Raw genomic sequence first — 27,146 nt, 5'->3', positions numbered from 1 at the left:
TACATCCGTATAGACTTGCCTCTTCTGGACATTTCAAGTTCGTGGAATTATCTCCCTTAATTTTTTGTGGCTGGCTTTTATCACTTAGCTTGTGTTCAATGCTCAGACGTGTTGTAGTACGCATCAGTACTTCATTTTTCTTTAATTATGCAATAATATTCCATTGTATAGATATATTGCATTTTATGTATCCATTCAGCAACTCCTCGACATTGAGCTGGCTCCGCTTTTCAGCTCTTTTGAATAATAATCCTGTGAACATTTGCATATGAGTTGTTTTATGTGAACATGAGTTTTCATTTCTCTCGGTTCTATACACAGCAGGGGAGGTGCTGGCTTTTTGAAGAACCGCAGACTTTCATCCAAAGTAGCTGCACCATCTCACATCACCCCGGCTTCTGGGTTCCCTGCATGTGCCAACATTCTCACCCATGTGTGCTAATATCTGTCTTGTTTTATTATAGTCACCCTCGTGGATATGAAGTGGAATCTCGCTATGGTTATAAAGTGCTTTTTAAAGGACAACATTTTTTTTTATTTTGAAGAAGTCCAGTTTGTTAATTGTTTTTTCTTTCATGGGTTGTGCTTTTTATGTTCTGTTTAAGAAATCCTTTTGGCAAATCCAGTATTTTCTCTTATTTCCACTCTCCCCCCGCCCAAGAAAGTCCTATAGTTTTAGCTTTCAGATGCATGTCTATGGTCCATTTTGAGTTAATTTGTGCATAAGGTCAAAGTTTACCTCTTTGCATATAGCTATCCAATTGTCCCAGCACCATTTGTTAAAAAGATTATTCTTTCCCCGTGATATTGTCTTGTGAAAATCAACTGGGGATCTATTTCAGGACTCTTACTTTTGAGTAGTCATATTACTTAGGGATAATTTTGCTTCACGCCGAGGCAATAATATCCTTGCTAGTCTTCTACCTAGTGCCTTTTACGTAACAAGGTTTTTCCACTCTGGCCCAGTGTCACCTGAACTATTCCCAATTTACTGTGTCAACTTGGGGGAGTTATCCATTTGTTCCTTTCAGGTGTATTTCCCCCCTGGTCTAGTGTAGTTTTTTCATATGCAAACTCCAGTTAGTTCTCAGTGCAAGACTTGAGGGGAACGCTTGGTAGACCCCCCAGAGCTCTTGCTCTCTCTCTCTCTCTCTCTCTCTCTCTCTCTGCAACTCTCTGCAACTCGTTACTCTGCCCTACAAACTCAATTGCCTTAGACTTCTTGAATTCTCATCTGAGTCCACTCAGAGAAACTGCTGGATTAAAAAAAAAAAGATTTTATTGATTCATTTGAGAGAGAGAGAGCATGAGCAGGGGGAAGGGACAGAGAGAGCGGGAGAAGCAAACTCCCAGCTGAGCAGGGAGCCTGACGTGGGGCTCGATCCCAGGACCCCGGAATCATGACCTGAGCCGAGGGCAGACACCCAACCAACTGAGCCACCCAGGTGCCCCGAAACTGCTGGATTTTTACCTAAGTTCCCCTCTCCCTGAACTGCAGCCTGGAAATTCTCCCCAGGCTGTTATCTGGGCAACTGCAGGGCTCACTTCATTTAGTTTCCTCTGTGTGTGTTCTTTGTTGCTTACGCTTTCTCTCTGGGAGACCTCATCCAGTCTCGGGGCTTTAAACTCTGTCTCTGTCGCCAGCCTGGGATTTGACTTTGAACACTAGATGTGTACGTGCCAGTGCTGATCTTTGCCATTTTGTCTCTAGATCCATTCCCTGCCCACCCTCTGCCTGTGTCGTGGAGGGTGGAGGGGTCTGAGCCCTGTAGCCTGCGTTTCTTAGGGTCCTCTGTCAGCCAGCATCAGGTTGCATTTGACCCAGAGGAGGTACTGGTGGGAAACTGGAGGGCAGGAGGCAGGAAAGGCCACAGCATGTCGAACCCTCCTCTCTTGACCTTGGAAGTGTCTCTGGCAGAGGTTGCTGTTCAACACAACCACCTCTGGTCTCTGGTGACACTGTCTTCCCCAACACCACCTCAGCCCTTCCTGCCATTGCTGGTCTCTGTGGGGCTTGCCTAAACCCTGTTTGGCTTCCCGACAATTCCGCCACCAGAGTAACCATTTGCTCTGTTTGGAATACCTAGAGTGGGTTCTGTCTGCTGACAGGGCCTTAGCTGAGAGAGTTCTCTTAAAGAGTGTCTCAAAATCAACACATCTAAAACCAACTCTTGATTTCCCTCCCAAGCTGCTCCTCTTGGTGCTTTCTTCATTTGAATTCGAGTATTTGTCTCCACCTCCACTGCTCTCAGCACCCCAGTCCAAGCATCATTAACTCTCGCCTGGACTATTGCAGTAGACTTCCAACTTGTCTCCCTGCTTCCCTAGCTGACCCTAGCAGTCAGAGTGATCTTTCTAAACTGTAAACCAGAGTATGTTGCCTTTCTATTGAAACCTTACACTGGCTTCTTATCTTGGTTAGAAGAAAAAGCAAAGTCTTTACAATTGCCCCTCCAAGGCACCCAAGTACCTCTAGGACTTCATGTTCTACCACTCTCCACCATCACATTCTGTTCCAGTGACACGGACCTCATTACTTTTCCTAGAACCCACCAGAATATTCCTGCCTCAGGGCCTTTGCACATGCTATTCTCGCACCCCACAACGGTCTTTCTCTAGTACCCACACGGTTCTCAGTCAGCTTCCTGTTTGTGTTCAGTTCTCACTTCATCAGAGTCCTTTTCTGATTACCTTACACGTAACACGACATCCTCCTTCTTTGTCCCTTTACTGTTTTATTGTTCTTCACAGCACTTTCTACTACTTTATGTTATATATTTATTCACGGTGTGTCTGTTCCTGTTGGAATGTAAGCAGAACAGGGGCCTTGTTTGGTTGGCTGCTATACCCCTAGTCTCTTAATACTGGGCATTTTAGAAATAAAAATAAAATGTACAGCAAGATTGCTTTGCATCAGCCACAATGCTAAGCGCTTTATACGGAACATACAATTTCTTTGCACTTACAGAGCCCACAGCTCTATGCCAGGTGCAGAGGGTGCGGACCTGGCGGCAGAAAGCCTCAGCCTCGCCTGCAGGTGCAACTGGGGATCAGCCCGGGCTGGGAGGCTCCGCCCTGCCAGGGGCCCGCCCATGGCGCATGCTCCGTGGCGGCGCTGGGCGGGGCGGGGTCTCGGCGGCACTTCCGGCAGCCCGCCGCTCCGATTGGCTGCGCGCCTAGCCTGAGCCTGGAGGGGAACCTGCCCTCGTGTCCCGCGGTCCCCGCCCCGCCAGGTGCCCAGTTCCACGAGCGGGCGCTGAGGCTCTGGACAGCGTCCTGGGAGGACCGGTGCGGGTGAGTGCCGCCGGGCTGCGCCGCCGGGTACGGGTGCTGCAGCTCGGGCCTCCGCGCGCCGCCCCCCCCGCCCCCTCACGCCCGAGCCTCTGCAGGCTGGCGGGAACCCCTGAGCTTGGCTCGTTGCGCATCCCGCCTGGAGCACCTGAGGGCGCCTCCTCTGCGGGCGGCGTGGTGCAGGTTTCGCGGGCTCTCCGAAGTTGCCCCCGCTTCCGTGGGAGCCCTCCAATTTCCTGCACGGGAGTGGTCGCCCATCAGCAAAGCCGCCCAGAGCCCTCGGATTGCGGTGGCAACCGGGATTCCTGATTCCCAGCTACTCCCTTCCCCTGGTTAAGCTTCCCTTTAACCGGTTGGCACTTTGCTTCCCGTACTTGACCTAGGTCGAAGCTCAGCTTCCCGAAACAAGGATATAACGGGACCGTACTGATGTGCTGGAGGAGTAGTTAACGTAGGTCGGAAGCACTACCGGCGTGTCTAGAGCGTAGCGGGAGTTTAATGGGAGCGAGATTATTGTTCGTGGTGTTGACCTTGTCATTAGTAGGAAGCAAAATGGGAGGCTGCTTTGGGGCTTTTCTTTTCTTCAGCCACTGAACTTTTGGACCGACCCGTATCTCATTTTTCAAAATATGTACTGTGCATCTCATAGGTGCAGGGCAACTCTATAGATCCTAAGGGTTCAAAGTTGAGTCAGACGCCTGCCCTGCCTTCCGGCTTGGGCGAAATGAGGACAGACGAGCACGTACTTGCATCGTTACAATGTAGAGAGAACGGAGATAGAAGTTGCTAAGAGAGCCCAGAAAAACACAGAATCCAGCCTGGAAGGGGGCTTTTTCTCCGTTTAAACTTCTCAATCATCATCCTTCCAAGAATCACCTGATTAGTTGGTTGAAAAACTTCCTTAGTGTTGTGTTGGAAGGAAACATGAACAGGGTGACATACGCAGTTGAGGATCTTCAGCTGCTACCCTCTTGGAGCGTCTCCGTGGACAGCTGGTCCAGGTTCTGTGGGATCGGTACCGAGTGGAAAGCATCTGCTGCCAGAAGATTCTTTGTTTTAAATTGTGGGCATGACCTTTCTTTTTCCTTTTCAATCTCTTCCCTGTTCTCTAGTAAAAATGGACTTCGGGGAGGTAGGGATTATGATAAAAGGTGGCCTGGGAGTATACAGCTCTTCCCAACCACCATAAAGAAATAAGTTGTGAGTAAACGCCAAGTGAGCTTGCTTTGCCAGTGCAGGCTCCAGGTTGCATTCCTTTCTCTCTAGATGTTCAGGGTTCATCACTGCTGGAGAAGTAACTGCAGCATCAATAGGACTCGCATGGGCAGAATTCACTATGGTAATCTCCTGAGAACCAATCTCTTAAGATTTGTGGAATACTCAGTTAAGCCTAAATCTTAAAAAAAAGCCGTATTGTATTGACATACAATAACAAGACGTATTTTAAATGAACAATTTTATAAGTTTTGACCTATGTATACTCCCATGAAACCATCGGTAAATTCAATATAGTGAACCTGTCCATCACCCTCAAAAGATTCCTCGTGCATACCCCCTTGCAATCCTTTCCTCTTGCCCTTTTCCTTAGGCAGCTCGAGATCTGCTTTCTGTCAATAGAGATTAGGTTGCATTTTCCATAGTACTATGTAAATGGAATCATATGTATTCTTTTTTTTTTTTTTTTTGGTCTGGCTTTCATACACCATAATTATTTTGAGATTCATTCATGTTATTGTGTGTTCATTCCTTTTTATTGCTAAATAGTATGTATATATCACGTACATATTATATACATATGTATATGCATATACATATCTCCATCCATTCACCCATTTGGGGTATTTGGGTTTTTCTAGTTTTTGTTTATTACACACAAAGCTGTTATAAACATTTTTATACAAGTCTTTTTTTATTTTTTTTTAATTTTAAAGATTTTATTTATTTGACAGACAGCGAAAGAGGGAACACAAGCAGAGGGAGTGGGAGAGGGAGAAGCAGGCTTCTGCCGAGCAGGGAACCTGATGCGGGGCTCGATCCCAGGACCCTGGCATCATGACCTGAGCCGAAGGCAGACGCTTAACAACTGAGCCACCCAGGCGCCCCTTTATACAAGTCTTTGTGTGGATATATTATGCATGGCATCTTTTTTAAAAATGATTATATTTTAAAAATGCAGGATGCCTGGGCTGTAGTTCCAGTTTTGCCTCTAACCATCCAGGTTCCTTAGGAGACTCACTTCACTTTGCCTTTAACACTCAGCCCCAAGGTCTTCGCTGTGCTGTGATTTTGCACCATCACTGGTGGAAACTAGATCATCTTTGTTGGTGGTTGGAGGGTCTCAGAAGGAGAAACGAATGGTCTTCTATCCTGTTTCTCTTTCAGCCTCTCTTTCATTTCACTCTTTTCCTTGGATGACATACTTATTTTATTTATTTTAAAAATTTATTACTCTTCTTTTTTCGCTAAAGTTTAGTTGACACAATGTTGCATTAGTTTAAAGTGTACAACATAGTGGTTCAACGTCTTTGTATGTTGTGCCGCTACAGTCTGTCACCATGTAACTCTGTTCTATACCGTTGACTAGAGTCCCTCTGCTGTGCCTTGCATCCGCGTGACTGACTGATCCCATAACTGGAAGCCTGAACCTCCCACTCCCCTTCACCCATTTTGCCCGTCCCCCCACCCACTTCCCTCTGGCAACCATCAGTTCTCTGTATTTATGGCTTTGTTTCTGCTTTTTGTTTGTTATTCATTTTTTAGATTGCACAAACATGTGGAATCATATGGTCTTTGTCTTTCTCAGTCTGGCTTATTTCACTTAGCATAATATTTGCATGACAAATTTGAATCCTGACATGTAATTTTGGACAAGAACAGAAATAGACAGTGGGAGGCAAGAACTAATACTGAACTTAAACATGAGAACTTAAAAATGTTTATATCGCAAATTCGAGGGAAAAAGGTGGGAGGCTTACAGGCTCTGGAACTTTGTGGACCCTCTTTTTTTTTTCCAGCCTATTGTCTTCTAAGTTCTCTCCTCTGTTTTTTCTCCAGAACACTTTGTTTAAACTCATGGTGAGGTGGTGAGTGGGTGTGCTGGGCTCCAAAGGTCACATGTTAACTGGTGGTGGCAAAGGGGGGGGAGGGGGAGTTTCCTAGTAAAAAAATAATCCCTATGTTTTGTTTTTGTTTTCAGAACTTTTATGGGAGCATTAATCCACCAACATAATCTGTGTGGTGAAATTCAGACAAATAACAATAGACTATTTTATACAGAATGAAAATGCAGCTCCTGGGATTGGTGGTCTGTTTGGTCCTTGGGACCCTGCCTTCCAAGGCGTTCGAAAGCAAGCTGGCAGGTGTGGATCCTGAAACAAATATGAATGTGGTAAGTTTCTCAAAGTCTCAAGGATGCTTTTAAAATGCATCTGTGACAAATGTCAGGTATTTTCTGCAATTCCGTTATGTGGGCTATGTGAAGCCACAAACCAATCTCTTTATATATCATTATGCTTTTCATGTTCTCTGAATCTTAGATTCGGTTTCCTGACTTTCCCATCAGGTAATGTGTATTTTATGAACTGCATTTAACTGTTAAAACTACATACTTCTTAATGGGATAAATGAAATTTTTATAAATTCATTTCATTTGTAAGTCCCACTGAATTTGTTGAAAGAATGATAAAAATGTATCAAACCTTTGCAAGAATGTTACTACCAACTGCTGCTTTTTTTTTTTTTAAGATTTTATTTATTTATTTGACAGAGAGACACAGCGAGAGAGGGAACACAAGCGGGGGCAGTGGGAGAGGGAGAAGCAGGCTTCCCGGGGAGCAGGGAGCCCGATGCGGGGCTCGATCCCAGGACCCTGGGACCATGACCTGAGCCGAAGGCAGACGCTTAACGACTGAGCCACCCAGACGTCCCCCCAAATGCTGCTTTTATAATACGTTGAATAAGGAGTGTGATTAGCAATGTCCAGGGAACACAGTTCAATACAAAAACCAAAATATCTGAAAAAAACCTTTGTTGGAACAAATAAGCAAATACAATTTGTAGAGTAACTGACACATTTCAAAGTTATTAATCATAAGTAAACAATAAAACCTGGAAATACCTCATTTAGGCATAAAATATTGGGAAAATACAAATGACTAAAGAAAAGAACTACTCTATTTATTATTATTATTATTATTATTATTATTTTTTTTTTTTTAGAGAGAGAGTGAGCATGGTGGGGAGGAGCAGAGGGAGAGGGAAAGAGAGAATCTTCAGCAGGTTCCACGCCCAGTGAGGAGCTGGAGGCCTGATTAACACCTGCTCCATGGATTGGAGAAGTGTGATTTTGATCATAATTTCCATTTTTCGTCTCTTAGTGTCCTTTGTTAGCGTAAGTTTATCAGTTCATTGATGAAAACGGATTAATGCTATGCTCTGTTCCCTAGGACTGGACCTCTTAAAATGAGGGTAGTGGTAGATCACAATATTAGCTGGCATATTTAGAAAAGAAAGAAAGAAAGAAGTGTGTTTATTTGTGGAGCCAGGATGCAAACAGAGGGGCCCAAAGCAGTGGTGAAATTAGACACATTTGGTGTAGAACAGGCTAGAATGTTGAAACCAAGGTTAATCAGACACCAGGGAGCGGAGCAGATGGATAAAACAAGGAGATTGAGCTTGATTGAGCGCACCAAAATTTCAGTAACAACTGTTTTCTCAAAGCCTGGAGAATGTCTGCTGACATTTTGTCTTCTCCTTTGCCTGCCAACGTGGGAGATCTTGTCCGATTCTATCCATAGAGTTTCCCATATTCTTTTTCTCTGTAGAGTGAAATTATCGCTCACTGGGGATACCCTAGTGAGGAACACTTCGTCGAGACAGAAGACGGGTATATTCTTTGCCTTCACCGAATCCCTCATGGGAGAAAGAACCATTCTGCCAAAGGTATGGGTGTTTCTGGTGGTGAGATAGGAAAGCTCTCAGAAGTGCCTGCATGGCTGGAATTTGGCTGGTTTTCATGTCAGTGACCAAGTTGAGATTTAACTTGAAAACATTGAAATGGGGTTATTTTTTAGGCCAAAGTACTAAAAGCGTTACACTTATGCAAGACATATAAAAATACTATTTTGAAAGAAGTAAGGATGAGTCATTTAATTTCATATTTTGCTTAAGGATTCAAAAGGTCAATTTTGAGGATATGCTGAAGTCTCTGCTTTCTTTGTTTTAAGGAAATATCTTATTCATGAAATGTTTTGAGCATTAAGGAGATAGCTTTTGGTGTTTGAAAATTAATTGATTGAATAGGCAATGTATTCATGTGGTTCACAACTTAAAGGAAATAAAAGGCTGTACCGTGAAATCCCTCCCCCTTGTCTCCCTGTTCACCTCCCCGGTCTGTGTGCATCCTTCCAAAATCTCTTGAATTTCTTTAGCTCTAAAAAAAAAATCTCTTTAGAAACAAATATAAACATAGATTACTATTTTTCCCTGCTTCCATTTTAATACAAAAGGTGGAATGTAATGCGTATTCTTTTGTTCCATGAATTTTTTACTTGATATTTTGGAGATCTTTCCATACAAAACATAGAAGACTTCACCGTTCAATTCTGCAGATACTTGGCATTCCACTGCATAGCTGTAGCATGACTTACTTAACAGATGTCCTAGTGATGGGCATTTGGGCTGTTTCTAGTCTTCTGATAGATGACAGATCTTGCTGCTGAAAATAACCTTGTATGTGTGCAAGTTTGTTTATAAGATCCATTTCCAGAAATAGAATTTTTGAGTCAGAGGATCTTGTATACATTTGTGATTTTGACAGATACTGTTAAATTGCTTTTCATGTGGTCTTGTTCTAGTAATTACTCTTGCTAGCAATATATGAAAGTTTTTGTAGCTTTGGAGATATGTACATATCTTCCCATAGCAAAACTGAGGTTTCCAGTTCAGATTACTGAATTTCTAGACAGACTACTTGAAATTGTTAAACATATATCAGAATAAGGATCTGATCCCCATTCAATCATCTCTCCAGACTTACCTTATTCTTTAACATTTGCTCTTTGTAGGGATTTTCCCTGGAAAATTAAGATTGATATTAAGGAAATTTGATGACTAACTGTTCTTCAACTAACATTTTGTGGGAGCAGAAGGGCCTTTTTACCTCAATTCCTTCCCAAATTATTATTCGAAGCAAACTAAAAACCTATGTTAACGTGAGCTTTGTAGCATTATTCTTTATTTTTTTCTTAATATAATCTGGTTTGTCTATTTCTTTCTCCCATAAATTCTAACTATAAGAAGGCATTTTGTCATGCTCAAGTGGCTGAGCCAGACAGTGCTCTTTTTGAAATTTCATTTCTCATTCTTGAGATTTTTATGGTTTACACCTTATATGTTATTAAGCTTTCTTCTTGTAAGTGTGTTGCAAAAATGAGTAGTGAGCTGTGAGGGCTTCTGTTTTTTTTTTTCCTGCTCAAAACACAAAATGTATACTTTATTCCAGCATGAACATCTGATCTTACTTTCCATGCCTTTTTTTTTTTTTTAGTAAACCCTTTGATTTCAGATTTGATTTCAGATTTAGTAAACCCTTTGATTTCTATAAAGAAGAATATGTACAGATATCATTTCTCTTAAAATTGGTGAGTTGACTAATAGAATTAGTAACGTGAATCACTGTTAAAAGGAACTCGTGTAAAAACACGCTCAGAGAACGCACGCCCTGTGTTCTCTGTCCCCACCCTCAGGCTCCCGTGTCATGCAGCGGTTAGTGCAGAGTGCCGCCTGCCCTAAGTACATATGTATGCACGTTCGTACTCCTGCAGGGGAAGCGCTGTGCCCCTCAAGGTGAGGAAAGGGAGCCCGGGTCTCCATATGCTCCCCAGTGGCGGGAAGTAGTCAGGAGAGCTCGATGCTCTCAGACTGAAAGCTCTCTGAATCTGGTCACAGCGTGAGGTCCCCCACCTGCTACCTGTGCTCTGCAGAGCTCTCCTTGTAGGGCATCAGTGATGCGTGTCTCACACCTGCTGTGTGCTAAGCTCGGGGTCCGGGGCGGGGAGGGGGGGGCGCGTTCAAGGAGCTCTGCGGCAGATGACTCCATTATCTAAGGCAGCTCCTGGCATCCCTGAGCACTGCGTAGGTTCTTCATGGTTTGCAAGTCCACGGTCCCCGGCAGAGACCCTTCACTGTCCTCTCCTCCTACTCAGGATCAGTGTTGTCGGCTTGTCAGTGGTGTACCTTTGGCTCACTTAAGCTGCACAGACACAAAGAATTCCTAAGAGTCCTTCACACCCAACACAGAGCTCATCCTCTCGTTCATGCCACTCCATCCCCCGACTTCCTCCTCTTTAATAACACCGTCGGCCTCCCAGTGATCCTGCCCCAGAAACTGCAGAATCATTCTTGACCCCGGGCCGCCACCCTACTCAGGCTCTCGTGCCCGTTTAACCGGACACCTGGAATAAGCTCACGACCCAAGGGAGGCTTGGGCCGCTTTCTTTTTTGAGGCTTGCCATGTATCAGAAAAAGGAAGAATCTCAAAACAGGTAGATGAAAATTGTTTGTCCTTTAGGAAATTAATGCATTTACTACACCCAGATATAATGCCCTGCATCTGTACTAATTACAAGGCATTGCAGGATACCTTAAACCATTTCTTCATTTATTGGGGGGACGGTGAAACTCTCTTACCCTTTTTAAGTGGGTTTTCTCCATTTCTGTGCTCTCTGGCCATGCTGCACGACCCGAGTTGAGGCAGTGTGGGGAGCGACTTCCAGACACTGGTCCTCAGATTGTACAGAGCGCCTCACCTAGAGATTACTGGAGGCCTTTATGGTCCCAGGGTTTGGCCACATGGTTCCTTCTCCTGCCCCCTGTCTCATCCATCCTGTGTAGTTTTGCAGGATGAAGCTTCTTCGAGCCCAGGGGTCATTAGAGGATAGGGCCATTCAGCAATCTTCAGGGCCCTGGCACATGAAGTGACCTACCTTTCCTTAACATTTTGTTTCTTCGTTGTCTGGACCTTTCACACTGCAGAAGAACTCTGAAGCTCCCAAGGGTATGTGCAGAGACCTTCGAGATTCAGCACCTCGGTGTCACATGACAGCTGTGGACCGTGATGTCCGCAGTGTCCGTGTCTGCTCACGGTGGGGTAGGAGACCTCAGGTCCATCGGTTCCCTTCTGGGTTTCCGTGTCGGCGAAGAAACCGTTGTCATTTATCAGCCGTCCGGGTTTAAGCTGGGACCTTAGCCCAGCTCTGAGTAACTGAAGGCGTGTTCGCTGGAGTAATAAATATCAAAGAACGACTTTTGGGCACTCTGAAGTCCAAGCAAGGCCTTCCCTTTCTGCTGAGCCCTCTCGGATGCTGCTCGCTCTGCCCACCATCTTCATTTCTATATATTTATAAAAACCATTCTTCCCCTCCCTCCAGGCCCACCTTAACTGACTGCTCTCCCGCATTGCTTGAGCAGGAAGGAGACGTTCTTCCCCTGAACCCCCAAACCCCTCGCTAACACTCTGGAGGTGCTTTTCTTCTTCTGCCTTGGGATGGACTTATTTCTGTGCTGCTTCCTCCCCACCACGCCTCTCTGCAGGAGGGGCTGTGTCTTTGTCGTCCTCATGCCCCTCAGCACGGTTGACCAGCCTGACTGGGAGTCACGTCACCGCCGTCTTCAGAACCGGGGCTCTTAACTGCATGAAGGCAATGCACCGTCCCTGTAGCAAAATAGCACAGCACCCTGTGCCCACACGTATGTTACATGTTTGTAGAGAGTGTACGGACCCAGTAAAGAGTACGCTGATTTAGACAATCATGTGCCTGTCCGCTCAAACTCCTATCGACTGGTCAGCTGGGAGCACCTATTTAGAAAGTTCTTAGCAGCCTGGGGAGCCTGTGTGTGCACTTCTCGGTGTTAAGCCAACTTCTCTGTCAAGCGTTGAGTTACCCCTCCTCTGCACTAACTCAAAAGGGAATTGAAATTTGGAAACTCATTCTTAATAGGGAAGTGGTTCTCGTTTGGGTCCTCAGCTGTATTTCAGAAAGTCATGGGATGTTAGCAGCACTAGAGAGGTCTCAGGGTCCTGTGTGAGGCAGAGATTCAGAGAGTTTGCATTTTTAACATAACTTCCTAGTGGATTCCAAGGTAGAATCCTTGGGTTCTGGAACCTGTGTGCTAGATGAACACCCTCATTTTACTGGGTGAGACAAAGAGAGAACAAAAATGGCTTTAAGGCAAAGAAGAGTGGCCCAGCCAGTCTGACTGCTGAGACAGCGTTCTTTGAATTAGAGAACGCAACCTTATGTAATAAGTGTTGAGCGAGTTGATCCCATGATAATTAGATATTTATTTTATTTGACTAAAATAAGGAAATGCATATTGTCTTGCCTAAAATAGAACAGTGACTACAACAAGGCAAGACTTCTTGCCTCATTGGGAAATAAATTGTTCATAAAGCAATTGTCAAAGCACCAATAGTGGGTTATTTGTACCTGACATATGTATATGTACATAAATACATACATGCACATATGATATCTGATATGATCTATGATAGGTATTTGATGGCCTAATGAGTGAAGTGGTGTTCTGGGAGATGAATAATTGTCTTCAGGCATTTTGAACTTGGCCTTGGCAGAGACGCCCTGTGGCTTGCCCCTTGAGCTTTTTAAGTCATAACTGAAAATTCACAGTCTGGCTTGTGAATTAGATCTTTGGACAGAAAGACCATTGACTTATATTCTCCTTTGATTGTTTTAGGAGTCTGATTATTTCTGGATTTTCTGTTCTACACAGTTCCTGAAGGAGCCGTCTCTTGGAGTAAATGGTGTGTTCCAACAAGCTTCCCAGAGCCCTGGGCGAGCTGAGATGTAATTCCTTGCCTCCTGGCCACACTGGGCAGATGTAGAGTCATTAATGGATGCCGGGGCTTGTGGACTCTGGCCGACTGAACTCACGTCCAGCTGTGCTTGGTTCTGATGGCTCTCGGGGTAGCGGACCGTGTTTGGACCTTTGCCTACCGGAGCAGCACGAACCAGTGGGAGCTCCACCTGTCTCCTCGCATACGCAGGTTGGGGCTGGAGCAGAGTCAGGCTGGAGCAGAAGAGAGTGCCCTGCCAGCACCCCAGTCTCCTGCACCCTCCCTGTCCTGCTCCCTGTTAACCGGTCTTACCCATTCTCTGTCCCCACCCTCCTCATCGTCCACGTCACTGCTTCAGGAAGGACTGCCCATCCGCTCATTCTCATGGCCCTCTGGGGGTTTCCTTCCTAGCACGGAGGGCGGGAAAACCTTAGGGCAGGACGGGTTATGGAGGTGATGGTGTGTGTGTGATTTGCACCTTCACTAGATCGTAAGCTCTTTGAGGCCAAAGCTGCTTCTGATTGTTTGATTGTCTTCAGTGTCTCTGAGAGTTCCTCCGGGGCTGGGCCCTCTTGGGACACGTGGAGCAGGGCTTCGAAGGCCAAGTCCACGCTGGTCAAGGACTCAGTCCTGCTGAGCTCAGAGACAGCCACGGGTGCAAGCGGGGGGCATCCCGCGCTGGGCATGGAATCAGAGGCCGGACACCTCGTATGTGTGCAGACACCGAGTGAGCATGTTTGCAACCCCGACCCGGGGTTTAAGTTCCTGCTCTGCTACCGTAACTAGGTGTGTGACCTTGGCAGTTTATTTATTTATTTATTTATTTATTTATTTAAAGATTTATTTATTTATTTTTTGAGAGAGTGAGAATGAGAAAGAGAGAGAGAGTGAGTACATGAGAAGGGGTAGGGTCAGAGGGAGAAGCAGACTCCCCGCTGAGCAGGGAGCCCGATGCGGGACTCGATCCCGGGACTCCAGGATCATGACCTGAGCCGAAGGCAGTCGCCCAACCAACTGAGCCACCCAGGCGCCCTTGGCAGTTTATTTAACCTCTTCATCTACTAACCAGGAAGAATAACACTTGTTATTTTGTAGGGTCTTGTGAAAATTAGATGAAATAAGGCCCATAGAACATCTTGTGCGGTACACACGAAGCTCTAGTTTCTGTTTTTAATGACAGGGAAGGTGCTATCGTGGAATGTTTATGTCCCCCCATAAATTCCTCTGTTGAACCCTAACGCCCAACGTGGTGGTGTTTGGAGGTGGGGCCTTTGGGAGGTGATTCGGGGCTGGGTGAACGGGATTCATGTCCTTCTAGAAAAGAGACCCCAGGGAGCTCCCCTACCCCTTCTGTGAGGACACAGTGAAAAGTCAGCCATCTGTGAACCAGGAGGGGGGGTTCCCCACGAGACAGCGGATCAGCTGGAGCCTCCACCTTGGACTTCCCAGGCTCCAGAAGCGTGAGATAGAATTTCTCTTGTTCACAAGCCTTGTGGTCTGTGGTTTTCTGTTGTAGCAGCCCGAATGCACGGACGCAGAACGTATCCTACACTACAAGGAAAGGAGAAAGATGTCTATTGTCAGGACTTGTGTGCTGTGCGCAGACAGTATGGGAGGGAGAGCCAACGAGCGAGGAGTAACGGTGTCTGGGGGTCAGAGTCCCCGCCTCTGACCAGTACCCTCCATGACACGCTTGCCTCTGGGGGCCTCTCTCTGTTCCTCCTGTTAACTGAGTATTTGGAATTAGAGCTAGATAATTCCCCAGCATTTGGCCAATGGTGAGGCTCCACGAACTCAAGGTGTCACAGCGCGAAGCCTCTGGAAGGCAGGCCGTGGCTGCAGCGAGGGACAGGGGGAACACAGAGGCAACTTCGCAGGGACCTGTCTCTGGTTCCTGGCTCGGCAGTGTGCACACTGTGTGTGCTCTGGGGTGATTGTTTCTCTCTGGGCCTCGGGGTCTCCATCTGCCTGGTGGGGGGAGTGAATCAGAGGCCTGGTGCCCAGTAAACTAAGGTGCCCCGGAAAGTGCATATAGTGTACGTGGGGTGCGTGCGAACATGTCGTGGGTTTTCTTTCTTTGCTTTGTTGATTTCTTGGCGATTGCCTTCATTCTTCAGGGTTGTCATGAGTGAGCAGCAGGTGCCAGACCCCGCGTGGGGTGCTGGGGACCTGCCGGGGATCGCTCAGCCCAGATTTCCGCCCTCACGTTGTTCAGCGACCATGGTGGCTGTGGCTAGTGGTGGGGAGATTGGGGTGGTTCTCTGGCCTGCTCTGTGATCTGAGCACTAACGTGTCCCCTCCTGCAGAGGGTCACCCCTCTTCAGCAGGGCGACTTTGGAATGTGAGCACAGTGATCTGGCCCGTGGCAAAGTGCACACCTTTCTGAGGGCTTCCTGGGGAGGGGGCCAAGTGCTCCCTGTGGGTCGTGAAGTGAATTCTCATGCAGCTCTGTCCGTTACAGATGAGGAAACCAGGGCTTATAGGGCTTGATTAGTTTGCCCGTGCTAAGGCAGCTGGCTTAGGACCGACCTCCTGCCCATGCAGCCCTGGGGACGACGGCGATGCCCCTGATAAAGCCACGGTGTGGGAGGTGCTCTGTTTAGGTAACCTGTGCACCAGCTTCTGTCGCAAAAGTTCTTGGCAATAAATGCTTTGGTGATGAGCTCTTCCTTCTTATTTTCTCCAGTGACTCTAAGTGTTATGACCAAGGCTTCCCATCGTTATTTGCTGATCGTGCTTTTGGCTGTGTTTTGAGGCAAATGCTTCAAACCAGCATTAACTGCAGAAATTCACTCTGTCGTCCCTTGCTTGGGATAAATGGAGGTCTACTCTTAATAATCCTTGAGAAGGAGGCTCTGGAACTCCCTCCAGAAGCCTCTCGGATGTCAGCCAGGGATCTCCGCATCTGGCCTCTCTCTGGGCATTTAGGCAGCGTGTTCTCTGGGCCAGGCTGATGAGCAGAGGGCGTCCGTGCTCCCCTTTGGATGAAGCCCCCTTGAACCCAGCTGTGGATGGGCTGCTTCAGAAGAGCTGATGGAGCCTGTCGAAATCATTCTAGGCTCTGCCCCTGGAGTTCCTGGTCCCCTAAATCAGGAGCTGGGCCAAAAATGTGTATGGTTTTGAAGTGCTCTAGGTGATTTCGACAGGCAGCCAGCTTGGGGAAAGAGTGCTTGGCTTGCTTTGAAGTGGCCGGGTTCAAATAGAATACTTGTAAGCACACCTCTTCTCCCCTACCACTTTATTCTCTAATGACATATTTTTCTGGAGTAGTGGTTAAAGCGGGGACTTTGGAATGAGAAGAACTTGGGGTGAGTGTGCAGGTCACTTAACCTCCCTCTTCTCTGCAGGCATCGGTTACCTTATCTGTAGCGGGGGTGGGGGTGGATCTTTGCATCTCTCTTGTGACAGCTTAATCCATGTGGAACACAGCGCCGGATCCATAATCGGGAACTGTTGTGACAAATACTGGTAATACCTACAAATTAACCAGATACGAGGACGCTTGCTGCAGTCTAGCGCGAGTAGTTGGGGAAGGTTCAGCAGTTTCTGGTGACCTGAATCCTGTCTCAGGGATGGTTGGCACCCGCCCTGGACTTTGGGCTCGTGCATGGTTGAGGGTTGACTTCGCTGGGTCTCAAGCTCGCTTGAATTGTCCAGTCCTGTGGATGGTGGCAGGGGTGTCTGAAACGGGCGATTCTGACCGTGCATTCCTCCGTGGGACACGGCGGCAGCATATGTGCTCCATAAGCAAGCCCTCGTGGCCCTTCTGTCTAGAATCTGCCTTAGCAAGGGAGCAGGGGTGGGCGGAGCCCATATGTGACTCATAGCCTACCTTCAAAGCTGTTCTGGAAGGTTTTAGGTTATGCGGGCTCCTTCCAAAGCAGCAGGGAGCCTGGCCTCTCTTCTTGAGGCTCCAGAGACATACTCCCACCTGTCTGCTCTGGTTCAGGGTTGTTGGCTATGCACTTGTGTGGAGATTCCTTAGCCATACTGTGGCTCAAAACACCACAAATCTATTGTCTTACAGTTCTGGAGGTCAGAGGTCCTAAGATGAAGGCGTTGGCGGGCTGTTCCTTCTGGAGGTTCTCAGGGAAAGTCTGTTTTCTTGCTTTTTCCAGCATCCTGAAGCTGCCCACATTCCTCGGCTTCTAGCCCCATCTCCCACCTTCAAAGCCAGCAGTGAAGCGTCTTCCGCCAATCTCTCTCTCTTTCTCTCTCTGGCCCTCCTGCCTCCCACTCGGAAGGACCCTTGTGGTTACACAGGCCCGCCAATTAATCCAGGGTGATATCTCCCTCTCAAAATCTTTAATCCCATCTGCAAACCCCTTTTACGATGTAAGGTGATACATTCACAGGTTCTGGGAATTAGGATGCGGATACATCTGGGGGCCCAGTGTTCAGCCCACCGCACCCACTCAGCTGTTTGGTGATAATGCGTGCAAGGTGCTTGGCATGGTGCCTAACATAGTCAATACTTAGTATGCTCCTGCTGTAACCGTGATTAAGTATCCTGGCTAAGGGATGCCACTTCATTTTATCTTTCTTCACAGTGCTCGTGTTCTGATAATATTTTATGACCTTTATATATTTATTACGATTACGAGCAACTGTTACTTGTTGAGCTTTACTGCGTATCAGCCGCCGAGTGATTCCCACTTTAGAAAGTACCACGTAGACTTCAGAGACATTGAGTAAATCTTACAAGGTTTCCCATCTGGCGAGAACCAAGGTCTGTTTCACGCCACCACCACCACCCTGACCTCGGTGACCTCATTTTGTTGTCCCCGTGCTTCTTGGACTCAGCTGATTTCACACCGTTGGAGCACAGCGGTGGAGATGGCCAGTGCCTTGGGACGCAGGAAGGCCTTCCCCACCCACCCGGTCCGCTTCCTCCTGTTAGACTGTGGGCTCAGCACATTCGTTTTTGGAGCCTGAAATCCCCTTCTCGCTTCCACCCATATTTGGGCTGAGTCAGGCAGCACTGTGGCGGGCCAGGCCCCAGGCCGCTTCCCCTCCCTGGCTCTGTGCTATTGAGGTGACCTTTGGCCCTCTCTGGGCTGAGGGGCTTCCAGGCCCTTCCCTCAGCCCCCAGCTCTACCAGAGCGAGTCTGGGACCAACAAGCTGGGTTTGGGCACAGCTGAGGAGCCAGCCCTTGTACCGTTGTGTTAATTTGTCGCTCAGATGAGCCAGGCCTCAGGCTCTGGAGTGCGTGGCCTGGGCTGGGGCTTGGGCACCCTGCCTGAGCCGGCGAGTCTGCCTACCATGTCCCTGCCTCCTCCTCTGAGTTTCCATCCACGCGAACTTCCTTTCCTCTGAGCCCCTGCTCCAGCTCCCTCCAAGATAGCTTTTCCCCTTCAGCCTGTCGTTCTCCAAGGGCCTCTGTATGCTACCGAATGGCATCTCTCTTGGTAACCTTCCTTTTATGGCCAAGCGGGAAAGAGCATGGACCCTGGCATCAGACATCCCCGGTTCAAATCCTGACTCCCCCTTTTAGCAGCTCTCGTTCAACCTTGGGTAAAGTGCTTGACTTCTCTCAGCCACCGTGTCTTGTTCTGTTTTCGGCGAAGTACCTTAGAGCGAACGAGCGTGTAATAATAGCGAGTTACTACTTCAGTCAGCTTTTCTCAGCAAGGTGAAAAGAAATCCAATTAAACTAACTCACTGAAAGACGTGAATAGCTGTAGGATTGAGCCTCCCAGAGAGATACTTCTTTTCCAGCAAATGCTTAAGTCCTTGACTGGTAGCGGGATGGGAAAGAAGGATGCATTGCCTTCCTTTCTTTACCCTGGTGGGAGCGGGTAAGGGAAGCCGGCAGGTACGTGGGCAGGCCATTTGCAGGGCCCTGTCTTTTCTGGGTGTCCTCCTGCAGTCGCTGATCGCCAGAGGGAAGGGACAAACTTTCTCGTACCCCTTTGCCACCCCAGGCCAGGCTTTGTTAATGTTTTGTCTGTCTGACGAAATCATGGGTGCTGGAAGCCCAGAAGGGCACTTTGGTTCTAGAAGGAAAGGAAGCTGGCCCAGCTGGAAGGATGTGCTCCCCACAGGGTCCCTCGTGTCTCCAGGTCACACAAGGCACTGACCCTTACCAGTGGTCCCCGGCCCCACCTGGAGTCCAGCTCCTGCAGGGGGCCGTCGGTGTGTGCTCTGGGGTCCCGTCTGACTGCGGCCCAGGGCGCCCTGTCCGTTCCACAAATCCAGGGTCCCTTTTCTTCCCCAGAACCCTCCGTGGAGCGTTCTGTCTCTCTCTCAAAATCTGGCTCCCATGTCCCTGACTCTGGCTGCCTGACTTTCTTTCCTGGGGGCTTTCCTGGGTGGGGCTCTGGCTTCTTCACGCTGGCCTAGAAGGTAACTGTACGTCCGTCTCCTGGGCTGGAATGGAGCTCCCTGGGGGAGGGAGTGTGGCTTACCCACCTTTGTGCCCCCCACGTCTAGCACGAGGTCGGCCGTGGGCCCTGGGCGTGCGTTTCACCTGGCCATCCGCCCTTTCTCGGCTTCGTGCTTACCTTCGGAGAGAGCACCCGTGACTTCTCCTTGCCTGTGGGAATCCAGGAATCACTGACCGGTGGTGTTCAAAGAATTTTCCGGTGTATCTTCACCTTGCCAATGTCCACATTTCTCCTTTGAAGCTCCCAGGTTAGGGAGGGATGTACAACACAGAGAGATAGATGTCAGGGGAGTTGTAAACATCCCCCAAGGGAGGGCACGGACATCTGGTCTCCCACAGGCTGACCCCCGCCTCCCGTTCCCGCCTCAGCCCTGGCCAGGCTGCCCTGCCCTCTCCTCTGCACTCCCTCCCCACTGAGACCATTCCTGCCGTTCTCAGAGCTGGGCCCCGAGGAGTCGGCTGAGCAGAGGCAGGTTTTCAGTCTGCCATGCCCCTGGCCCGTCCTCGGTCCCGGTTCCCCCGGGGGGAGATGGCTCCGTGGGCAGATCATGGTTTTAGGTCATGGCTGACGGGCAGGAGCGCCTCTTGGAACCAGGCAGTCCAGCCCCGGTCGTGCCCGAATGTTGCCAAAGGGTTGCCTCGATCGGCCTGACTTGCTGATCTTTTAAGGTTAAGTCTTATTCCTCCTGGCGCGGCCCCAAAGCACCTTTGAGGAGAGACACAGGTCGTACCGCGCCGAAGGGATGGGTACTGAACAGCATCGTGTGGCTTCACGGGCAATGCTCCGTTACCCTGAGCGACCTTGCCTCTTGTCACCATCCCCACAGGGCAGGCCTGCTGAAGAGCAGCTGTTACTTAAAACACATCTCATGAGCTGCAATTTAACGAGAAATTAATTTCAGTAATTGTGATTGCATCACTGAAGTTCATTTGAACTTTCTATGATGATTCTTATTTCCCCCGTTAGATTAGGATCTTCCTCACTGAGCTAGGCTCTCAGATGCTACGGATCCCACAGCGCCTTGTCCGTAGAGCTTTGTCAGGTAGTCCTGACGCTGGTGCGTTCACAAGACGACAAAGTGCTTGTCACGCTGCCCCAATCTGGATCTATTTTGCTCTCTAATCTCTCCCCGCTGGGAGAAAGTCACAGGCGCGGCCCCCGCCATGCAGAGGGCTGCCGTGCGTCATTACAGAATCACAGGAGTTGTTTGGACCTTTGCTTGGCAGGCCGTCCCGCGGTCTCTGCAGATGCGGGGAGCAGCGTCCACACAGCATGACTGTGGGGTGATGTTCGTGCTGCGAAGTATTTGGACCAGGCCTCCTGGCGTTGTCTGGAGAGCCACCTGCTTCAGAGGGACAGACACTTGAAAAGCAGTTCATTAGTTACCAGATCCATTGTAGGACATAAACAGGAGTAAACATTTGTCAGTTCACTTCCCATCTGTCCGGAAGACTCTTTCTTCCCATTTCTCCTTGATATTTTTACACCTCTTCTCGTTTGCACACATCATTGCTGTCTAGCTATTGTCCAGAGTAGTCTATTGTTTTGTGCTTTGCTTTCCCCCCCCCGCCCTCTTTCCGGGCTGGGTTATGAACTTTTCTGGGCTAGCCACAGTCCTTGTCATTGTAGATGGCTGGAATACTGCCGTGAGTTATTTGACCACTCAACAATCAGCTTCTCCAGCCCCCAGCGTTTCACTATCCTAACAAATGGGCCGAAGGCAAAGGGAGCTCTTACTTTGTGACCTCTGTGTCCGTCACTTAATTACCTCATTTATTTCTGTTGACAGTTATTTACGGAATGGAGACTCAGACTGGCTAGGTGACAATAATGAGCTAATGTTTATTGAACTCTTACTGTGTCTCAGGCACTTTGCTAAGAACTTTTCATGTCATATCTCCTGGCTCGTTACTCCTTATAAAGTGCGTAGACATTTCCTTGCTACAGGGGATGATGTAAGTTTCAGGGGATGTTGAAGTGCTTTGCACAGGGCACCAGTCCGAAACTGGGGAGGACAGGTTCAAACCTGGGTGTGTCTGTCTCTAACACTCGTGGTCAGTATCAAATCAGCTCCGTGACGGTGAATTGTTTTCTTTCTGTGTTTGTTCTCTGTCGTGTACCCAGTGCTGGGAACGCCTGACACATAGTTGGTGCTCAATGAATGCTTGGTTAATGAGTGACTAAATGGTCTTAACTGATGTAAACAGCCAGAGGTCATGTTTCTCTGGCTCCCTAGTCTTTGTTTTTCCACTACATCAGTGTGTAGGTGAGTAGAAAATAAAAAATAAATAAAAGAATATATATGTAAATAAAAGAATATGTATAGATGTATTTATGAATTTATATATAATCTTTTTTTAAAGGTTTTATTTGTTTGAGAGAGAACGAGAGAGAGCACAAGCGGGGGAGGGGCAGAGGGAGAGGGAGAAGCAGTTTTCCTGCCAAGCAGGGAGCCCGATGCAGGACTTGATCCCAGGACCCTGGGATCATGACCTGAGCCGAAGGTAGACGCCCATCCGACTGAGCCACCCAGGCGCCCTTGTATATAGTCTTTTTCTGTCTTTTGGTTTATTTCCTTAGGATACATTGTAAGAAATGCAATTACTGGAGCAAATAAATTATAGAAACATTTCATCGGCTCTTAAAAATGTATTAGCTTTTTTTTTTTTTTTACGGTTAAGTCACTGTGTCTGGTTATCAGCTATGCAAAATAGTCTATTTTTGCTACTCCTTTGCCCGCACTGTTTAAGAAGATATTCTTTACCTGCGTCATATAGGAATATATTGCTACCTCAACATTTGGATTTGTTCTTAGCTCATTATTTGCTTTGGGATCTTTTATGAATGATCTGCTCAGCAAGATCTCATGTTGGCTTTACAGTGAGGTGCTTCTGCCTCCTAAACCCGAATGTTTTTCAGGTCCTAAGCCAGTGGTGTTCCTGCAGCACGGCCTGCTGGCCGATTCTAGTAACTGGGTCACAAACCTGCCCAACAGCAGCCTGGGCTTCATCCTGGCAGACGCCGGTTTCGACGTGTGGCTGGGCAACAGCAGGGGGAACACCTGGTCTCGGAAACACAAGACTCTTTCAGTTTCCCAGAATGAATTCTGGACCTTCAGGTACGTTGGAATTGATCGTGACCGGGGCTGTTTCCTTCGCACCCTTAACGCAGACACATCCGGGGAGGCAGATAGATGGGCAACTCGGAATTGTAGGAGAGGGGAAACTGGTGGCTCGTGGAAGGCTTTAAACCTGGTGAGGAATTTAGTAAATCACAGCCGGGTAAATTACAAGCGAATAATTGCATATTAAGAATTAGATTCATTTACGGATTTTTAGTTATTTTGGCATTCCAGGCCGTGTGGGAGCTGCTGGGTTAATTGTGTCTTAGAACCTTCTTCCTTCCTCCATCAACATGCACTGTTCTCTATTTCCAGAAATGGTCCTCTCCCCTCTGTTCCTTCTGGCTCTGCCTGACTCACTGCATGACATGGCACTTGTCGCATAAGTCCTCTGTGTGTCAGCGTTCTTTTTTGTGAGATGGGGCTAATAAATACCTATCTCATGAGGTCGTCGGGGAGGAGAGGATACAGGGAGAAAGCCTGGCGTGTTGCACGCCAGGTAACCGTCTGCTCACGCATCTCCTGATGACAAACAGCACCCGTGCACGGGTCCAGGGCGGTGTCTTGGTACCTGGTATTAGAGAAGGTCAGAGCCATAGACTCCTTCGGGCTTGTTTCCCGTTTGTAAAACCACGGCTTACCTAAAGACAGGAAATGCAAGAATGGGAGCTTTTCCCAAAGGCACGCGCGGGGATATATATGTTGTCACGCCATTTGTAATAGTGAAAAGTCCGAAACTACCAAATGCCCATCAGCAATGAATGGACAGATGGAGTGCTGTGTATTTACACAGTGAACGGCTAGCGGCTACGCAACAGCATGGATGTAGCCAGAGACGCACACACACACATACTGTTTGATCGCACGTATGGAAGAGTTCAAGAAAGGGTAAAACTAGTTTACTGTATGAAAGAGGAGGACGGTGGTGGGGGGCCCGCACAGTCCCGTCGATGTCTTCTGCGCTCAGTGCTGCTTTACGCAGCTGGGCTCAGCTTTTGGGTGCTCACCCCACTGTGTCCTCTCTGTTTGCGGGTGGTTGTGTTGGTGTGTGCTTGTGTTTGCATGCGATGTCTTAATGAAAGTGTTCCTTTTTTGGATTCCAGTTATGATGAAATGGCAAATTATGACCTGCCAGCTTCGATTAACTTCGTTCTGAATAAAACTGGTCAAGAACAAGTGTATTATGTGGGTCACTCTCAAGGCACCACGATAGGTATGTATGTGATAAAGACTGGAGCTTGGTACGGAGTTGGCGTCTGTCCTTAGACGTGAAATGTAAAAAAATAACGTTAGTTTGAATAGAAGTGTGTGTCCGTTTTTTGTTTTAATGCCAAGCAGAAATAATGAAGAGGGGAAGGGCAGGGAATCCGGAGTAATAGTTCACAATGTTCTCTGGAAATTCAGACTTTCATATCAGTATCAATGGCTAGACGTGGTGTATGGTTCTCTTGACATGGAAGGAATTAATGGAAGCCACAGCCTAGCACGTAGTTTCCTGGTTTAGCAGTATGGGGATATGAGAGGATAGGAAACAAGGGTGTTCTAAGCGCAGAGACTTTTAAACAGAAAATAAAGTACACTGATTCTTACGTGGAATAAAACTAACTACAAACGTGCCATGTTATGCTTCGTCTCTAAAATAGTTTCAGAAAGTCATACGCATTTTTTATTTATGCTGATTATAAAAGGAAGGTGTATTCATTGTGTACAAAAACAAAAAAATTTCGGGGCGCCTGGGTGGCTCAGTCGGTTAGGCATCCAACTCAGCTTAGGTCTTGATCTCAGGGTCATGAGTTCAAGCCCCGTGTTGGGCTCCATGCTGGATGTGGGGCCTACTTAAGAAATTTTTTTTGGCAGAGTTTAAAGAAAATAAAAATTGCCTATGATTCTAGCAAATAAGAGTTCCTCTGATTAGCGCCTAGGGCCCTGTCCCATAATTAATTTAATTCCTTCTTTTAGTGTGTGCTAAGATTAGATTCTGTGTTTCTATCACACAGTCTCCTTAGAATGCATTCCTAAGAAGCAGAATCAGTCAGTGAAAGGTAGGCCTGCTCTTAAGAGTCTTGACGTGTTTGGTTAAATGTCCGCACCCTCACTGCCTCCGAACACACTCGTAGCCAGTTTGAGAGGCTACAGACAGAAGGCAACACGGATGCGTGTACCTTCCTTAAGAGTCGAGTTAAGCATTTTTCTTCATTTTATAATCTTCTCCCATGACTTCTCTACTTGTGACCCTTGCCTCATTTGCCTTCTGAAGTGACACTCTGGGGCCAAGTTCAAGGCAAGGAGTGACCCAAGAGGAAGCTGAAAGATATTTTAGAGCTAGAACATTCTAAATGTGTAGGTTCCTTCTGAGTCATTGGCGACTGATCGGAACGCCTCTGTAAATCGTTCCTGGGGCTGGGTGGTGGGGTGCCCTGCTAGGGCGTCTTTCCTTTGCTCGGCTTACATGACTCGGGGAGCAGGGACATATTCTGGCTCTCTTCCAGTGCGTAGGTAGGTTGAAGATTGAGTCAAGCACTTAACAAGTACTTGATTTACTAGTTTACTCAAACTCAGTGCGCACTGAGTTCAGAGGCCCCCGCGGGAGTGTTCGGCCTCTTGCTGGCGGTGGCGTTGCTTGCATGGTTCTCAGGCTGCCACTAGAGGGCGTCAGGCACGCCCACCTTTGCCTTTTCCAGAGCAAAGGCCTACGAGATCGAATTCCGGTCCTTTCCCTTTTGTTCCTACAGGTTTTATAGCATTTTCACGGATCCCCGAGCTGGCCAGAAAGGTGAAAATGTTTTTTGCCCTGGCTCCTGTGGCTTCAGTTTCGTTCTCCACTAGCCCTCTCTGTAAATTAGGAGGATTTCCAGAATTTCTCTTGAAGGTACTTGGGCTCCCCCCACCCTCTCTTGCCCCACAGACTCCCTTTTCAGACCTGAAGGACTGGCCTTTCGAGGGAGAATCGGCGCCTTCCTCCTCTCTATTTTGCTGCCGATGGAACAGTGGGGCAGCTTCTCCCCATCGTGTTTCTTTCCCCCTTCACCCCTACCTCCAGGTTCTGGGGGGTAAGGTGTATCACTGACCCCGCCGGGGAGCACCATGTTCTCCGGGGGAACTTGTCGGCGCTCTCCACCCACCACACAAAGGGAGCCCAGGGGAGTCCGGGAGAAGGTAAACTCCCGGAGTTGCTCTTTATCGTGCGCGGTGAGCCCGCGGGTATTGGGATCAGGCGGGGGATGGGAGAGGGGACCACCCTGGCCGTGCTGAGGACCATCGAAAGACGCTGTTCCTATTAACATTTCCTAACATGGCCCCTAACACAAACCGGTAACCTCACCCCTAGAACGGTGTGACCCCCAAGCCCTGCTCAAGGAGGAAGCAGTTTTCAGGAGGACGAGCTGAGAGCCAGCTGAGGCCAGATGGCCCGTCATGCACACACACTCTCTGGGTTTCATGTATGATACTTTTATGCACACACATGAAATCCCATACAGGAGCAGGTGTAACATATTGGCCACTTAAGAGATGTTCATGGGGAATATAGACTGTACTCGGATCTCAGAATCCGACCCTCACCTGAGATGGATTCTCTGCACCAGTGACCAGACACACAGATAAGATGTGGCCCCCTCTAACCGAATTTATTTTTAATGTCTCGGGTCATATAGACTCTTCAGTTTTCATTATAAACCATTCAGAAATTGTACATAAAGTCCTCTTCCATTACCGAGGCCGCTCTCACTCCTCAGAATTGAACACAGTGCTCAGGGTGGGTCTTTTCCTATAGACCTTGCGTGTGAATTTAAATATGTACACAGATCCCGAGAGAAATGTAGTGTTTTGTTTTAATGAAGACGGTAGCCAACTATGTATATTGTTCTGCAGATTCCGTGTTTCACACTTGGAGAGCTATCATGTTACTGCACAAAACAACATCACGTTCTAAACGGCCGCGTAGGAAGCACTCCGTTATCAGGAATTCCAGCTTCCTTCACCAGACTTTAGGTGGTTGCTCATTTCCCATTGCCGCATCCCTGTGCCCTTCTTTCCGAAGAACTGCAATGGCGATGTCCTAGGAGGGTTTCTGATTTAATTTAATTCTTGGAGAGTGTGATCTAGTAGCTTTGTAAGGATACAGACCTCCCCACTCCCCAGCTTGGAGACGGTGGCTCATGAAATCGGGAGAGGGGCCCAGGATCTGCGTTTTCACAGAGCACCCCACCGGATCCTAGTAGAGACGAAACAGACTGGTCTTTGGGAGTCACTGTTCCCGGCAGTGGTGTTTTCTGATATCCTGGGACAGTGACAGAGCGAAAAAATTAATGTTCATAAAACCTTTGAATGATCTGCTCTGGGAAATCTGCGTTGCCCCCACGGAAGCTTAGTGCCCTAACTCTCAGAATACAAAGATATGAATTAGAAAGACATCAAGATTGATCTGAGCGGGCCTGTAAGTGTGTAAGATGGATCTTTCTTTTTCTCTACGTGCGGTCCTGCTTGGACAGA

The 27,146-nt window shown here is 47.9% G+C and overlaps 1 protein-coding gene across 3 annotated transcripts in view; it reads left to right on the top strand.

The window, feature by feature from the left end:
- The window catches only part of LIPA (lipase A, lysosomal acid type), a 67,938-nt gene that overhangs the window by 33,768 nt on the left and 7,024 nt on the right, over positions 1-27,146 (top strand). The window contains exons 1-6 of one of the 3 annotated variants that reach the window (XM_027596702.2): positions 3,157-3,294; positions 6,568-6,679; positions 8,115-8,232; positions 22,454-22,652; positions 23,759-23,868; positions 25,388-25,524. In XM_027596702.2, the coding sequence (XP_027452503.1) occupies positions 6,569-6,679; positions 8,115-8,232; positions 22,454-22,652; positions 23,759-23,868; positions 25,388-25,524 (675 nt within the window). In that variant the 5' untranslated portion in view covers positions 3,157-3,294; position 6,568. Of the gene's footprint in view, positions 1-3,156; positions 3,295-6,487; positions 6,680-8,114; positions 8,233-22,453; positions 22,653-23,758; positions 23,869-25,387; positions 25,525-27,146 lie in introns of those variants that run through there. The other 2 variants (XM_027596703.2, XM_035724334.1) reach the window with 2 other exon arrangements.

This window comes from Zalophus californianus, chromosome 15 (assembly GCF_009762305.2).
Source record: "Zalophus californianus isolate mZalCal1 chromosome 15, mZalCal1.pri.v2, whole genome shotgun sequence".
Classification (NCBI taxonomy): Eukaryota; Metazoa; Chordata; class Mammalia; order Carnivora; family Otariidae; genus Zalophus; species Zalophus californianus.
Note: the sequence above shows the minus strand (reverse complement) of the source record. Positions and strands in the feature narration are given on the sequence as shown.